Consider the following 16,316-nt stretch of genomic DNA (forward strand, 5'->3'; position numbering starts at 1 on the left):
AATGCTTACTGAATATTAGTAGAGAGGAGGTGCTCGTCAGCAGTACTGGCAGCAAGACTTCTAGCATAAGGTACCTGATACTCGCAGGTCTTTGTGGTGCAGGATGGAGTACTCGTACATTTACCTCCCCTCTGTACCGGTACCCCGATGCCCAATCGTCTCTCCGAATGGCCCCCGAATTACCCGCCAAACGACCCGCCCCAGAATCCGCCTCTAATCTTCAATCTTATTCCCCAAACCTCCAAAGAGCCAGCATATCCATATCCATATCCATATCCACACTCATGCCCAGAATCAACCACCACTTACGTACCTCAGTCATAATTGATTCTACCGTGGCCTTTTGATCCACGTCCCCTCTTTCTTGTCGGCAGCGCTCAACAATTTTGACATTTGTCTCACCAATTCTTCTTCTCTTTTCTTCTTATAACTTGGACCGTCCACCCCCCTCCGTCCATGCTGGCAACATGATCGCTTCATATGGCGGGAAGCCAGGCTTTCGCGCCATCTCCCTGATCTTGCTCGTTGTAGCATTCTTTGCCGGTGCTAGTCTTGCTTCTACAGGCGACCAGCTGCCCGAATTCCGGCAATGTCTTGACGTATGCTCGCCCTCACCGTCCCAATGCCATGCGCAATCGTTACTGACAAATGTCCTTGCTCCAGATCTGCCAAGCCGAAAACTGCGCTCCCGGCAAGGCTGCCACCCCCATCCGTAACTCTCTCTCGCCCCTCCAAAGACGAACAAGAACAGACATGATCGAGCAGGCCAGCCGCTAACGAGAATCTGCCAGCCTTGTCCCGCCGCCTCCTCCTCTGGAACTGCGCCTCCGAATGCGACTACACCTGCCAGCACATCATCACCGGCGCGCGCGTCGCCTCCGACCTCCCCGTCGTCCAGTTCCACGGCAAATGGCCCTTTTACCGCTTCGTCGGCATGCAGGAGCCCTTCTCCGTGCTCTTCTCGCTCGGCAACTTCTGGGCGCACTGGCAGGGCCTCAAGAAAGTGCGCGCCCTCATCCCGGCCGACTACTCGCTGCGGCCCTACTATGAGCTCTTCTCCTACTTCGGGCTCGCCTCGTGGGTGTTTAGCTCCGTCTTCCACACCCGCGACTTTGCCGTCACCGAGCAGCTCGACTACTTCGCCGCCGGCGCCAGCGTGCTGTATGGCATGTACTATACGTTTGTGCGCATCTTCCGCCTGGACCGCCCGACCCCGCGAAGACGCTCCGTCCTGCGGGCGTGGACGCTGCTCTGCTTTGTGCTGTACGCTTGCCACGTCGGATATCTAAAGGGCGTGAGCTGGGACTACACGTACAACATGGCCGCCAACGTGGTGCTCGGCGTCATCCAGAACGCCCTGTGGAGCTGGTTCAGTTTCGACCGCTACCGCAAGTCCCGCCGCGTCTGGGCCATGTGGCCCGGTCTGGCTGTGGCCTGGGTCATGTTTGCCATGAGCATGGAGCTGTTTGACTTTCCGCCTTGGCTGGGCTGCATCGACGCTCACAGCTTGTGGCACCTGATGACGATTGGGCCGACTATTCTCTGGTACAAGTGAGTTTAGAGATGGCATGAGATTAGATGCGGACGTTTCCTTTGCTGACGAAATGCAATAGTTTTCTTGTCAAGGACGCCAACGATGATATTGCTGGAAGCGAGAGATTAAAGGCCTAAGATAGAAGAAAAGCAAAGCAAGAAGGAAGTGAGAGTGAACGATTACAAAAAAGGGGGAAAGACTCCAAATAATGAATATGCATTAGACACACATTAACGGCGTTGGATGTGAAGAATTATCATTGATTTGAATTCTACTACTTGCATTGAATAAAAAAAAAATAGCAAGAACAATTATATTCCAGAAATCGCGGCTCCCTCCTCGTGGTATTAAAAATCAGTAGTCACGCATCTCAAGGGCCGTCTTTTTTGCCATTGGTATTTCCTCCCGGTGCCGATTCCAGTGCGGTCCTGTTCCCGTTCGCACAGTTGTTTGCCCAGCCAAAGTTGAAACTAAAACAAGTAAAAAGAAGAAGAAGGAAATAGAGAAACAAAAAAAAAAGGTGTTTTGGTAAATGTATGTTTTCTTCTGGGATCCCCAGAACCCATTACCCTCAGAACTCCTCAAATCCCATTACAGACTCCCAGTTTTTTTTCGCGTTCTGCTCCCGCCCCATGGGTTTGCTTCTGAATTTTGGATTCTCAGTGTTTCAAGATGCGGGAAAAGGAAAGAAAAAAAATAAGGCCATCCTGTACTTTGTGCTCACACAGAGCACTCATGTCAAGAGAAAACAAGGAATATAAACTTGCAAAATAAAATCATCGCATCATTGCAGCTTAGGGTATAACGAGGAGGAACAAGCAACAACGAAAATCAAGAGCTCAGCAAATCGCGTACAGACAAGGCGCGGTTGTTATTCACCGCCGTCCCCCTCCTATCGCTATTCAGCATCAGCAACGCCGCCGTGGCCTCGTGATCAAGATCCGTCTGCGGCAGCAGCGCAGGGCTCGTCAGCGTCGACCCAGACGCCGAAGTGCTGCTGTGCGTGTAGCCGGTACCGCCGCCGCCGCCGTTGTGAGCAAACATCTGCGGCCCAAAGGCGGGCGACGTCGTCGTCGAGGCGCTGTAGCTGTAGTGCCGCTGGTCCGTCGACACGGACGAGTACGAGTGCTGGCGATGGCGATGGCGCGAGTCCTGGGCGTGCAGCGCCGGCGAGACCGAGGACGGCCGCTGGGGCGCGAAGACGGGGGACGCAGCAGCGGCGGCGGCCTCGGAGTCGGTCATTTCGACGTCTTCTGCCGGGTCCTCGTGGAAGGTTGGGTGGAATTCGCGGATGGGTGGTAAGGGGCTGTGTGAGGCCTCGGGCCTGCTGCTCTGGGATTGCTCTTGCTGGGCCTTGAGCTTGGCAACGCAGTCTTCCAGATAGCGGACATATTCAATGGAGGCCTATTGCGTGTTAGTGAGGGTTTGGGTTGGATTTGCGTCTTGTTTTGGGATTCAGGGGGGGTGGTGAGAACAGAACGAACCTGTAGAATGGCCAGCTTGTGCATCTCGCCCGTGCACGCGGGAATCATGCTCTTGAGCAGCGCAAACTCCTCGTTCATCTTGCTCCGTCTCCTCCGCTCAATCAAGCTGTGGGCAGTCTTGCGAGCGATTTTCCTGCCGGCAGCGCTAGTTGCGCTGGGCTGCTTCTTCTTGGACTCGCCCTTGGCCGAAGCACCTCCGGCCCCGGCCCCGGCGTCGGGCCCCGGAGCGGCGGCGGTCTTGGCGGCGGCAGCCTTGCCGGCGGCCCGGGCAGACGATTCCTTGGTGGAAGCCGAGGCCGAGGCCGCGGCCGTGTCCTGGGTGCGCGGCTTCATCTGGATAATCTTCCTGGAGCGCGTGGGCGGCGGCGGCAGGGCAAAGGCGTTTCCCCTGGGCTCCTTGGCGGCGGCGGCGGACGAGCGTCTTCGGGACTTGACCGTCTCGGCCGCTTGCATGGGATACACCACCTGCACCTGTACTGTCTTTGGCGACGTGGCAGCGTCCAGGCCTAGCGACGGCGTGGAGAGGGGCGAGAGCTGCTGCTGCTGCTTGGTAGAGTCGACGGGCGAGATGCGAGAAGACGCATCTGCTGCATCGTGGATGGCCGGCGGAGGCAGCTCAAAGGCGAGTTGCAGAGACGAAAGCTGCTGCACGCCATCCTTGCCCCTGATATCGGACGAGGACCCGGGCGTCGGCGGCAGCGCAGGACGAGGCATGGCCGCTTTGGACTAGAGGCAGCTATTTTTTTTTTCGTCTTTCCCCTCCGATTTAGATGACGAATCTCCTCTGTAAGCAAAACGGGGGTGTGTGTTTTCCCCTCAGGTTACTGGATCTGCCGTCTAGGCTTCTCGGCCACGCTCCGCGGATCGCGGAGCCGCAGGTCTTGAACTATTCGCAACACGACGCAACCACACACAAAAACAGGGACCGGGACCGCACGTTAGCACTGAAAAAACTGCTGTTTCCTCGTCCAGGGAGTTACGCGGCAGGGGGCGCGAGGCGCAGTCGAAACCTATCCTATTCGCCCGCTGTTTGCAAAAAGTTGCAGGAGAGAATGGCACTTGGTGACGACAGCGGCACTACCCTCCTCCCCCCGGAAACTGTTTCGACTCCAGAGAGAAATAGGCGGGCCACGGAAACGCTGCTTAACCGAGGAAGTTTTGGTGTTCTGATGCAAGGGTTGTTTGTGGCTCGGGGATTCCACTCGTGGTTGGCCGAGATAAGCTCGGAGACGGCTTCTGAGCCACGGCCGTTGGTGTTGCAGCGGGTTTGGTTTTGGTGTGTGTCTCTCTTTTTTTCTTGTAAGGGACGTACGTGGTCCGCTTTCCGATCGATTATGTTGTGTACGCAAGGGCCCTTGTATCTCTTGTCTAACCAGGGGATGATAATAAGTATAAAGGGAAAAAGAAGAAGAAGATGGGGAATTCAATCCCAGATGTCGTGTGTCGGGGGCAAGGGAGAGAGATGGTCTGGCGATAGGGCTCCGTTTTGCAGAACCGGTGAGCGGCGCGAGGTATCACGGCAGGCAAATGGCGGGCACGAGACCACTTATGCACCCTAGGAAGACGGAAGGGGAAGCGTTTATCTGAGGAATTCAAGTGAAAAGCAAAGAAGAAAGAGGACGGAGAAAAGGGGAGAGGTCGAGATAGAGAAGGACGGCGGCCATGGCAGGCCTCAGCTATTTCACTATGTATGTACGGCAACAAGCAACCTCCTTGTTCCTGATAAGCTACGGCACAAGCAAGAATCAACACATGAAGAGACCTGGAACCCCCTCCCTCTCCCTCCTCCTCCTGGCGACCAGAAAGTAACTCGAGGCAGAAAAAACAAGGCCGAAAAAACGTGCCTCTGCCAATTGACCAAGCATCATCGAGAAAAGTGTCGCGTGCTCCCCATGGTGTCGCCGGCGAGTCGACGAATCAGCAGCCCGGACCAGCCCATGTGGCGAGCCCCTTGGACCCTTGGCCTGCCCTGCAAGCTCTCATGGCGCCTCTCTCCAGCTTTTTTTCTTCTTCTTCTTTGCTTTTTTCCTCCACTTGCCGTTGACACGGTCCGTCTCATCCTCTCAGACAGTCTCGTGCTCGGCTGGGCCCAAAGTCGGAGAGAGAGAGAACAAGGACAAGGGGGCGGCCGGGACGGAAGTGGTAAGAGGGCGAGGCGAGATGGTTTGCGCTCCGGAAGCCCGTTTTCAGATGGTTTTTTTTTTCGTTCTCTGTCATCACATGTATTATTATTATTATTTTTATTCTCTTCTTTGCATTGGATCGCTTTATCTCGCGTTCATCCCCATTCCATAGTGATCTCGTGCCCAGCCGAGGCATTGACTTGAGATTGCGTCCCTCTTCCCTCTTCCCGCTCCTCAACCCGCCGTGCCCCAGGAATCCCGCACATAAGCACGCGCCATCTGGGGTCCCTTTTCCGATACGAACCTCTATTGCTTGCGGATGACAGCTTCTGCACGGACCTTCGTCCTTCCAGGGCCTCGTCTTTCGATAACCACGTTGGACAAGCTCGCGTGTCCTGTGGCAAATAGTCCAAGCAACTCGCTTGGATCGCCTTGCAAAGGTGGGTTGCGCCACGCTGCGCTAGCGGGTGAGGAGAGAGGAGGGAAGATGGGCATTTCTAGAAGAGAGAGAGAGATTGGGGGGGTTTTGAGCAGCCTTGCCCAGGGGAGAGCTGCAATTGCTTGACATCCCGAGACGCACAGTGTCGCCCCCATTCCCGAGTGTTGGTTGCTCCGTATTCCATATAATCACATACCATGCCCGGCTCCCCAGATCAGAAATAAATAAATAAACTACCCGATTAACCAAAACACGTTGTACTTCTTGTCCAGGTACCGGCATATCCAACCGTACAGTAGCAACTCTCCACACGGCAATCCGGCAAGCCCAAGATCCCGGTGGGATGAAGCACAAACGTCCACTCACGGCTCGACTCTCATGCAGCTGCGCCTCCCCCCCAAGAAGACTCAATTCCGCTCAGCCCGTTGCCTTATTGCTCATGGGGGGGGGGGCGTACATTTAAGCCTATTCAAGAAAAAAAAAGACGAAAGAGCCGATGGCTAATGACGTCCAGGTTGTTTGTAATACTACTGCCCTTTGTGTGAACCCCCCGGCTGTCAGCAGCGTCTCGGAGCTGGCCTCGTGTATACGAAGTGGATGGGCAAGTTGGCTGATTCAATTGCCAAGGTTTCAGCCAAGGGATCCGAGTTGTATAAACTTTTTGCATTGGATCAACTATCGCCGTGTTCGGTCCTTGCGTCGTGACAGAGTACTAGCAGGATTGCGTGCTGAGAAGCATTTAGATTAGGCTACATAGATATCAGAACCCGAGTAGGTAATACGGCACGCACACATTTCGTCACATCGCATAGTCCATCATTCTCAATTGGCTTCAATTGGTTTCAATTCAACATCATCAATGTGGTTTTGATGGGTTTCTCCCCATACAGGAGATTATGCATGTCGACGGTTCTCGTCGCTCAACGCCAGCATCCTACCCTAGATGCAAAGAAATTGCAGAGTGAAAGAATAAATAGAGAAACGTCAACGCCATACTTCAAGCCTGCACCCCTCCTACACAGTGCTCCGATCCGTCGTGCAAATGTCGGCGGGATTGGTTTACACCTCGTTGCTAGGATATGACACCTGTGTGGTGGCCGCAAACTCCTCCTTGATGGACCGGATGTTGACGAATCTCGTCAGCAGGTTGGGGCTGCCGGCCTTGTCGTCCGTGCCGCTGGCCCTGGCACCGCCAAACGGCTGCTGTCCGACGACGGCGCCGGTGCTCTTGCAGTTGATGTAAAAGTTGCCAGCGGCGTTGCGCAGCTTCTCTTCGGCGAAGCGCACGGCCTCGCGGTCGTTGGCAAAGACGGATCCGGTGAGGCCATACTCGGACGTGCCATCGACCAGCTCGCAGACCTTGGCAAAGGCATCCGGCGCGGCGTCGTCGTAGACGTGCGCGGTGAGGATGGGGCCGAAGAACTCGGTGGAGAGGAACTTGTGAGAAGGGGTGGTGGCTTGGTAGATGGTGGGCTGGACAAAGTAGCCCTTGGACGAGTCGTAGGTGCCGCCAAAGACGAGCTCGAGGTCCTTGTCGCTCTTGGCCTCGTCAATGGCACCCGAGAGCTTCTTGAAGGAGGCCTCGTGAATCACGGGCCCCATGAAGTGGGAGTGGTCCCAGGGGACGCCCTGAGTGAGCTTCTTCGTCTCGGAGACCAGCCGCTCCTTGAATTCGGGCCAGACAGACTTGGCAACGTAGATGCGAGACGTGGCGCTGCACTTTTGGCCCTGGTACTCAAAGGCACCGCGGACAGTCTGGATGGCGGCGTTCTCGACGTCGGCAGATGGGTGAATCAGGTGAAAGTTCTTGCCACCCGTCTCGCCCACGATCCGGGGGTACGACCTGTATCTGCCCTCGGCAACGCCCTCGCCAATGGCGCCGTAGAGCTTCCGGAACACGGCGGTGCTGCCGGTGTAGTGCAGGGCCGCAAACTCCTTGTGCTCCAGGACCGTCTTGGTAATCTCGACGGGGTTGCCGGGCACGAACTGAATCACGTCCTTGGGCAGGCCGGCCTCGAGAAGGATGTTGTAGACCAGCCAGTTGGAGGCAATGGCAAAGTCGCTGGGCTTCCAGACAACCACGTTGCCCATGAGGGCCGGGGCGCCGGGCAGGTTGCCGGCAATGGCCGTGAAGTTGAACGGGCTGACGGCGTAGACGAAGCCCTCGAGCGGGCGGTACTCGAGGCGGTTCCACACGCCGGGCGAGTGGTGCTCGGGCTGCTGGCTGTACAGCTCCTGGGCGTACTGCACGTTGAAGCGGAAGAAGTCTGCCAGCTCGGCGGCGGCGTCGATCTCGGCCTGCCAGGCGTTTTTGCCCTGGCCCAGCATCGTGGCGGCCATGATGTCGTAGCGGTACTTGCCCGACACCAGGTCGGCGGCCTTGAGGAAGACGGCGGCGCGGTCCGCAAAGGGGAGCGACTCCCACGCCGGCTTTGCGGCCAGCGCGGCGTCAATGGCCTTGGAGACGTCGGCGGGCGTGGCGGTATGGTATGAGGCGACCGTCTTGGAATGGTCCGAGGGGTTGAGCTGTCTGGAGAGAGACGAGGTTTTGATCTGAGTGAGATTCGTTCAGTTAGCTTGCCGATGCCCGAGATTGGGCTTTCCAAAGAGATTCAACATACCTGCTGGCCTCCCACAACAACGGGGACCTCGAGAGGCAGCTTGCTCTGCAGCTTCTCAACGGCAGCCGTCAAACCCTCTCGCTGCTGGCTGCCCTTGGCATAGTGTTGCTATATCAGACCATATATATTAGCATCGATGCGTTCTACTCTGGTCTTTCAAAGCCACTCTTTACTCACGTTGGGCTCATTCTTGATTGTAGGAGGTCGAAACGTCGCCAGCGTCGCCAACGAAGCTCTCGGGACTCTGCACCCGCAACTGCGCAGGCCCTTTGCCCCCGCTCGTCTCAGCACAGCAGACTGCATCTTTGAACGACTCTTCTTTCTTTTTTTTAATTTTTTTTTAGCAAAACCTCGACAAAGGCAATGATAAAAACTCCAAACAAGAGAATAAAGAAGATGTAAATCGACAAGTCGAGTTTCACCCCGGAAAGGGAATCCAAAGACGTTGTTACCCCAACTTTCTTTTTATCTTTGGGCTATCGCGTATTGGAGGCTCGGCTTATCGCGGGTTAAAGGCGATTGGAGATGAGGGGCAGTGGGGGCGGCCAACTTGTGACGGCTTCGCCCAAGTATCGAGCCTCTTGGGGATTGGACGATTGGGGCACCGAAGTCGGCCAATGGATCCCGTCGAGAGCCGTTATGAAGAAAAAGAAGGAGAAAAAAAAAGAGAAAAGAAGCATGCTTAATCATTTTTTTTTGTAGAGCTAGACTGCATGTGGGAGTTCATCGTCTTGTATTTGATGGTAAGTAGGGACTGGAGTTTCCACGACTCATACGCTGCTGGGAACGGCTGGGGTTTGGTAACAGTAACATCACATGAAAGAGCAGCTATTTGTCACGCAATCTGCGCTTAGCCGTGGGGTAAAACAATCTCAGTTGAACACTACCTATAACTTACACCATACTCAGGTCCTTCGCCCCCTTAGTAGCGAATGACTAACATACACTCGCAACGAACAGAACAGTATTAGGTATCTATACAACCCCCAGCCTGGAAAAATAAAATAAAAGAACAAGACACGAAAACAAAACATTCCCTCGAGACCAAATTTGGTGGTATCTTCCATCATTGCGTCATGCCCGACTCTTGACTGCTCATCAACTCATGACCCATTCCTTCGCCAGAAAGCCCCGGGGTATCGTATCATCAACGCTACAATGCGTACCATGCATCGTACGCCAACAAAATTGGACTCTCCATTGTAGACCTCACTGCTGGCTTGGAACGCTTGTGGCAGTAGACACGGCCCTCGAGGACGCTTGGGTCCTGGGGCGATACGTCAGCACTGGCACAGTCAAGCCGTAGCCCTCTGTTCGACCCTCGGGGTCATGCTGATCAATCTCGACGCTGATGCGAATGTCCAGACCACCATCGTGACCTCGGCCGTGTGCCTCATCAGAGGCTGCCTTGTGCTTCGAACCAGAACCGACTTCTCCCTTGTGTAGTTCCGAATGGCCGTCGAGTCCCACGAACGACTGCGCCTCGCCGTTCACCTCGGGCACAAATCCGTTGGTCTGATTAGCGGGGGAATTCTCTGTCAGAATGGCAAAGTTGCGGCTGGGCATCGTGCAATTGTTGTGACTGGCAGTCTTTGTGGAGTTGCCCGGGTCCTTGTCAAACAGATCCAGCAGCGTTTCGTCGGTCTTAGAGTTCATGTGATGAATCTTGTTTCGTCGTGCAAGGAGATTGGCCACGGCTTGAGGCGGGGGCTTGTTGACAATGGCCGACGAGACGACGTTGACCATGTACCTGCTGTCTTCCTCGGCGGGGACCTTGAGCTTGGGGTTGGAGTAGAAGCGACCCAGCGCAGCCAGATGAACGTCGCCTCCTAGGATGGTGGTTCGCACCGAGAACTCGGCCGAGAGCTTTTGAAGCTCCACAATCAGCTGGGCTCGCTCAACCTTGTGTGTCTTGGCCGTGTAGTGATCATCGAGATCATCAAGTAAATCTACGCTTCCGTCAAAGTGGTTGAAAAAGCCACCGCCGACACCAAATCGTCGGTTGAGGAGCTTGACGGGGCCGATAAGGGGGCTTCGAAGAATGTTCTCTAGCCAGGTCAAGCGCTGTGATGTAATTGATTAGCAACCGTGTTCTCCGTGGTAAAGCACAGGGACGAAGCGGACGTACAGGATAAGCAATCGGGATACCGAGAAGCAGAATCAAATGCTTGATAGGCTGGCCAGATCTGGCGGCGGCGCTCAGCTCCTCGCGCGCTCTTTGGAAAATCAAGTCATAGGTTTCAGGATAATTGACTTGGTGTCGAGTGCGCTGAAAGTCTGGTTAGCCGCTGTAGACACTATAGAATCCACACGAAAGGTAACTGCTCACCTCAGTTCGGGCATCGATGCCAAGAAGAGCAATACGAGCACCCAATCGGGTGTAGATGTTAAACGAATGTTCCGCAACATAGGGTCCAGGCTTGGTTCCGACGATGTACTGCGGCTCGGTCTTTCCAGGTGCGACATACGTGTCAATCAGCTGATTTGGATCAATGCCTTGAGTACCATCGATGTCGTTATCGGCAAAATCTGTCGACGCATTAGTTGATTAGCATCAGCTTATTTATACATTTCCCGTGTATCTGAAACCATGCAGTGAAGCTTACCGGATGTGTACGTGGAGGGCGGAGGAGGGAGATGGTGCTGGAAGAGCATGTAGTACTTGTGGGCAGTGCCACCAATGCCGCGGAAAACGTCGCATTGCATGAACTTATCAACGTATGACCCGAAACCGTCAATGATCTGTACGAAGCATTAGCCTGGGGCTCTATCCGAGGGGTATCCACGACGGCACATACATCGTGGTCATCCCAGATATTGATCTGGGGAATCTGGCCGTTGGCCGTCGAAAAAGGCTCCGTATTATACCAGCGGAGGTAGTTTTGGAGATAGTAATCATCACACTCGGCACGAAGCTTCTCTGGGAAAGGGTACTCTTGACGCTTCTTGGGGTTGCCGATGCCCGTCCAAGTGCGCAAGGGACCGTGGACCCTGATGCCGTCGTTGTAGATCTGGTCACCACCTCCCACCATGACGTGGAGAGGCGCAGCTTCATGCTTGCGCATGACATCGTTCCACAAAGCCGGACCGCTCCAGGCCTCCTCGTCGGTGCCGACGCTGAAGCCATTGCAAGAGTAGAACATGATGCGCATCGACTCGTTTATGGCGGGGATGAAGAAGCGGTTGATTTGCGGCTTGTGGCTGCTGGAGAACCGCAGCCGCGGCACTTGATATTCGTAACTCGCCTCATTGGGCCCGAGCGGCACGCAGATGCTGAATGCCCAAAAGGTGTTTCGTTTGTCGGAATACAGACGCTCACCATCGATCCGGGCCTCTCCTCCTTGTCCGCCAACTTGTCGCAAAGATAGTGAGGGGTGGTAGAGCACCTCCTTGCCGCCACCCTTGGTCACAACGAGAACGCTGCCATACCAGTAGCCCTGGTCCATTCGACGATAGTTGAGAAGAGGGCCGCACACAATCTCCCTGCCATCTGACGCCTCATGCTGTTGGTGGTCGACGGCCGGCTCTTCGCCATTGTTGGCCGCCAGGTGGATGGGCTGGTAGTTTCCCGACGAGTGCCCGTCGCCCTGAGGCTCAATCCGGGTGGAATTGAGATAATTGGCCAGAGCATTGGTCGTGTCAGTTGTCGTAGCGTCGCGCGCCTGGAGTTGCGCCTCGTGGCGGGCGTATTTGGTCGACTCTTGGTGACGCCATTTGCTACTCGACGCGTATGGGTTTTGAGGGTCGATATCGCCCAGATCGCTGTCGTGTTGCGATGCCATGCTTGTGCTGCTGTGTTATTGTGCTGATATGTGCGATGAACGGATAAATGTTCGAATGAGAAATGCAATGATAATGCAGTTCTACCCCGTCGGCAGCGTTAAATTGCTTGTTTGGATTGCGACTCCCGAGTCCCCCAGTTGGCGGCCTCTGCGATTCCTGCAGCTTACCGACGACGCCCGTCTTGAACAAAGAATCAGCCGTCGGTCTCTGGTCGCGCACCCGGATGGATTAGATGCGCAGAAACAGCTTCAAGCGGCGATTTCCGACTTGTCCTTGACGGATGCAAATTCCAAGCGCCGCCTCGTGCTTCTGGGGAGTTGAGCTTCAGCAACAAAAACTTTGGCTACTGTACGAACGGCGACAGTTCAGCAACCTTGAAATTATTCGGCCTGTGGAGCTGCGGGAGCTTGGGGGAGCTACCTTGACGCTACAGCGAGTGCTAGAACGGGGATCTGGCGACTTTACTGGGCTGGGGGGGCAGGATCGCAGGGATCGCAGCGGTTTGCACAGGCGCAAACAGGCCGGAAGGGGCACTAAGGGGGCAGCTAGTGTGGACCGGCGTCGCCAATGACGACAGGCGGCTTGTTTCTTTTGAAGATTGCTCGCCTGGCGGAGGGATGCCGTACATGAAGCCGTGCAGCGGCCATCGTGGCCTGGTGACTTACTGTCGTACCTGGCCGGCTTCAAATGACATGTTGTTTCTACAGCACGTTTCGCTTCAGTGTTGCTTTTTCGTCCATATGATCCCATTAGGGCTGCACTGCACTGCACTCACACTTCCCAGGCGGCACAGGACAGTATGGGCCGATTTCAAGTACTTTAGGGAGCGCCAGAGATGACACGGTCATGCCAAGCAAAAACTGCGCCTGGATTGCCCCCCCTTCAAGGTTGCCAGAGTGACCTCAGCTTCTCACGCGCAAGTCACGCCCACATCCTGAGGAAGTGCCGGTGACATCTGGTGATCAGGGGTAGCAGCAGCCAAAGGAAACGCGCCAAATGGAGGTGAGCTGATTGGCTGATTGGATAAAAGTCAAATGCCGAGACTCTCGGGGACCTCGAGGCGATTTGAATGGATCGATTCGCATTGAAATCTCGGAGACGGGCGATGCAAGCACATGTTAAGAAGTCAAAGGGACGACGATGAAATTGAGCTTCAGCGAGATTGCGGTGGGGCGCCGTGGTTTGTAGATCGAGACTGCAGAAGCTGATCTGCTTACGTTGTTCGGAAATATGTAGTGCCGATCAGCGCTTCTGGAAAGCCTCCAGATCATAGATTCTTTTCTGGGATAAGAAGTTGAGACTTCAATGGCGTGTTAGATGGGAATTGCTGCCTGTATGAAAAGAGAATGGATAAAACGACAGCACAGCTAGGAGAATCCTCGCCAATACACACATCTACAGGCTTCCTTGTAGGTACTCGTATACCTTGTATACCAAGATGGGAAACATTTCCTGTCAGTTTCCGATGGAGTATTGCCGGGCCCCAGCGCATTATGTAATCACAATGCCCCTCCATAAACTCCCGAGAAGAATTTTTTTTCGTGCTGGCCCAAACCTCGTTTTGTTTTCAGCTCGACATGCATTTTGCGTCTCGAGGAAGCGACAAGCAAAAGCGGGCTACGCCCGTCGCCATTGACGAAAACCCTCATTAGGGGGCTCACCTTGTTGTCATGGATGCACCCTTGCTGTGCATGTCTACCACCTGGGCCGTGTAGAGCCTTGCTCAGGGATGAAGCATCCCAATGCAAATCTGCGCTGAAATGGCCCTTGCGGAGCAACGGTAGGTCAACGTGAACTGTGATACCTTTTGATAAGACGACGGCATATGTGTGTACAGCAGCGAGCTTTTTCAGGTGCTCGAATCGCTGAAGGATGTTTTCAACGTGCCAAGATCAATTTTCTCCCTGCTATTACCAAACACCGATGTCTTGATAACCCCAAGGGCATGGTGCATGACGTTAGGGAGACAGCTTTTTACCCTTTTCCTTTTTTTAAATTTTAAATCTTATTTTTGTGATGTAGTGGCATTGTGCGTCGAGTTACTTTCAGCTGGCTGCTTTGTGCGAGGGTCACAGAACCACTGCCAAGGATAGAGATCGTCGCTCTCCTGTCGAGGGTATCGTATTCTCAACTCACAGGCACAATCGGCGAGCCTTGTGAAGTCTCCCGGTGCATACGCTGTACACCTTGATGGTTTGTGATGCATGGGTCTCTCGGGTGCTACCTGATGCTGGTCTAAAAACAAGGCCGAAGTTCCTGAAAAGCCGTGGTGCTGCAGCCAGTTGAAGCCGGATCTATCGTTCGAAGTCTTCAGCCACCTCACCACGCTGAAACCCCATACCAGAGCGGCGCGGCGTCGACCCTATTCCGTGCTCCATCGCTACTACGAGTGCTCGTCCGAGTCCTTGCCACCTAATGCTACCTCATGGAAGCAACCTCTGAACCATAGTCATCTTAGAGGCCGCGCCTGTGCTTGCCAAGAGCTACTACTCCCAGCTATTGCGACCAAGCCCCATCGCCAAAAGGTTTGGGCCACTCCGCGGACTGGACTCTTCGGACGCACTTGTTCCAGGTCAAGCCCCTCTTGCGGTTCAGCTTGGTTTCTTGTACCCCATAGTTTGAAGTCCGAAGTGCGAGCACAGGTAGTTTGGGTGTCTAGTTTGATCCGTGTCTGCCCTGCTTATCTCTCTGTCTTTCATTTCATGTGCTGTGAAGCAATGGCCAATACGTATTGACGTAACTGCGCGGAAGAGAGCTGAGCTGTGAGACAACAGAGATCTGAAACAGGGCTTGCATGCGGCGTGATTTTGATTGATAACAGTAATGAGCGTTGCACGGCGCACACACAGAGTAATGCCGTGATGCGAGTGCGATAAAGCTTCCATGTTTATGCAGATGAACGCAATTGAATGTTGACTCTAAACTCTTACTCCCTCGGTAGGCCTACCTACTAATGGAGCACTCACTCATACGAGTATTCCGTACAATCCAAGTGGTCAACTTCAATCATTTATTACAGTACCATGGGTTAGTACCTACATGCACGTGGGTTCCAAACAGTTCATCGAGCACCTATTTATGACGACTGCAGGGCGGCGCATTCACGCATCTCACTGCATGTACCTTTAATGGGGCATTTAATTACACTCAATCATCCCTAATTATGGCACGATAGCTGTGGAACCGTTTCCCGTCTTTTCTCTTCTTTTCTTCCGAAAGCTCATGCCTGTGCGAGTCACGTACCTGTATCAAGGTACGGAGTACTCCGTGCAGTAGCCCATTCCGCGGACAGAAGGTACCTATCTTTGTTCTTTCGTCTCATCTTTCATCTTATGCCCGGCATCTGCGGCGTCTTCTCACATGCCGCAGTAGCATTCATTCATAAGGGGCGAATTCAACATGCCTTTGGCTAAACAAGGTGACGAAATTGATCTGCGCTTTTTTCATAGGGGCTGTGGCGAATGAAGTTGCGGAGAGACACGTACTGTTGAGATCTGCAGTGCTGATGCTTGGGATGACGGCACACCTACAGGAGGATGCAACATGCAACAGTAGGGCGTTTGATGTGAGTCGTCGGAGTCGGACAACCGTATGATGCCTTTGCATCGCAGACGGAACTGGTGATTCGTGGCCGTCGCGCCACTTTTTTTGCGGGGAAGTTATGCTACGAGGATATTGGATGTTGTTATTGTTGTTCACTTGTTCACCGTCCATGTCTCAGGATATGGACGAGCGCAGTCAGTGAACCAAGACATGGCGCGGATGCCGTCCGTCTGCCCTGCACCTCGGAGAGACAGTCAAGACGATGCAACAGTGTATCGCATCGGGATGGCCTTTGTCCATGAAACCGAAGTCATTGAAGATCAAACTGTCTCCATCTTTGTCTACGTTTCTCGACATCTGTCCAGCTCAGCCCATCGCGACACGGCTCACCCGCTGTCTTAGCTCTCGATACTTACCAAGGTGGGCAACGGCCGGAGACTCGCGATGCGACTTAAAATTTGATGGCTTGGATGGACTTGGCGGACGGCAGCTAGGTAGTTACGCTAATAGACGAAGCCACCGTTTGGAACGTCTTGCGAACGAATGTAGAATTCTCCTTTTCCCCCCTACCTGTTTCCTATTTCCTTTATCCTTTTTACCATTTTGTCGCTGGCTGCGTTGTGTTGATCGAGAGCGGGCGACAGGGAAGTACAGTATGTAGAGAAATCAGGCCTCGCTTCGCCCGGATTCGTCGTCAATGCAGCCCGGAATTGGCGCGAAAACGGCCAAGACGGAGCATTGAGCGCCTTGGACGCATCGATTCGCCGTGGCGCTTCCTGTTCAAGTAAC

General features: G+C 54.2%; 4 protein-coding genes across 4 annotated transcripts; 1 reads left to right on the forward strand and 3 right to left on the reverse strand.

The window, feature by feature from the left end:
* Window positions 1-467: 467 nt before the first annotated feature.
* Triagg1_8630 (uncharacterized protein) lies at window positions 468-1,671 on the forward strand (the record flags this gene model as incomplete). Its single annotated transcript, XM_062903498.1, has 4 exons — window positions 468-599; window positions 664-712; window positions 771-1,551; window positions 1,614-1,671. The coding sequence occupies 4 exons, from the start codon at window positions 468-470 to the stop codon at window positions 1,669-1,671; spliced, it is 1,020 nt and encodes a 339-aa protein (XP_062752440.1).
* A 694-nt stretch (window positions 1,672-2,365) lies between these two features.
* On the reverse strand, window positions 2,366-3,732 carry Triagg1_8631 (transcriptional regulator family: Helix-loop-helix; the record flags this gene model as incomplete). Its single annotated transcript, XM_062903499.1, has 2 exons — window positions 2,366-2,938; window positions 3,019-3,732. 2 exons carry the CDS (start codon window positions 3,730-3,732, stop codon window positions 2,366-2,368), a joined length of 1,287 nt encoding a protein of 428 aa, XP_062752441.1.
* A 2,907-nt stretch (window positions 3,733-6,639) lies between these two features.
* Window positions 6,640-8,504, reverse strand: Triagg1_8632 (uncharacterized protein; the record flags this gene model as incomplete). Its single annotated transcript, XM_062903500.1, has 3 exons — window positions 6,640-8,133; window positions 8,202-8,309; window positions 8,379-8,504. The coding sequence occupies 3 exons, from the start codon at window positions 8,502-8,504 to the stop codon at window positions 6,640-6,642; spliced, it is 1,728 nt and encodes a 575-aa protein (XP_062752442.1).
* A 906-nt stretch (window positions 8,505-9,410) lies between these two features.
* Window positions 9,411-11,983, reverse strand: Triagg1_8633 (uncharacterized protein; the record flags this gene model as incomplete). Its single annotated transcript, XM_062903501.1, has 5 exons — window positions 9,411-10,265; window positions 10,330-10,470; window positions 10,531-10,730; window positions 10,808-10,943; window positions 11,000-11,983. The coding sequence occupies 5 exons, from the start codon at window positions 11,981-11,983 to the stop codon at window positions 9,411-9,413; spliced, it is 2,316 nt and encodes a 771-aa protein (XP_062752443.1).
* Window positions 11,984-16,316: the final 4,333 nt, after the last annotated feature.

This window comes from Trichoderma aggressivum (genome assembly GCF_033847375.1).
Source record: "Trichoderma aggressivum f. europaeum strain CBS 100526 chromosome Unknown scaffold_043, whole genome shotgun sequence".
NCBI classification, from domain to species: domain Eukaryota; kingdom Fungi; phylum Ascomycota; class Sordariomycetes; order Hypocreales; family Hypocreaceae; genus Trichoderma; species Trichoderma aggressivum.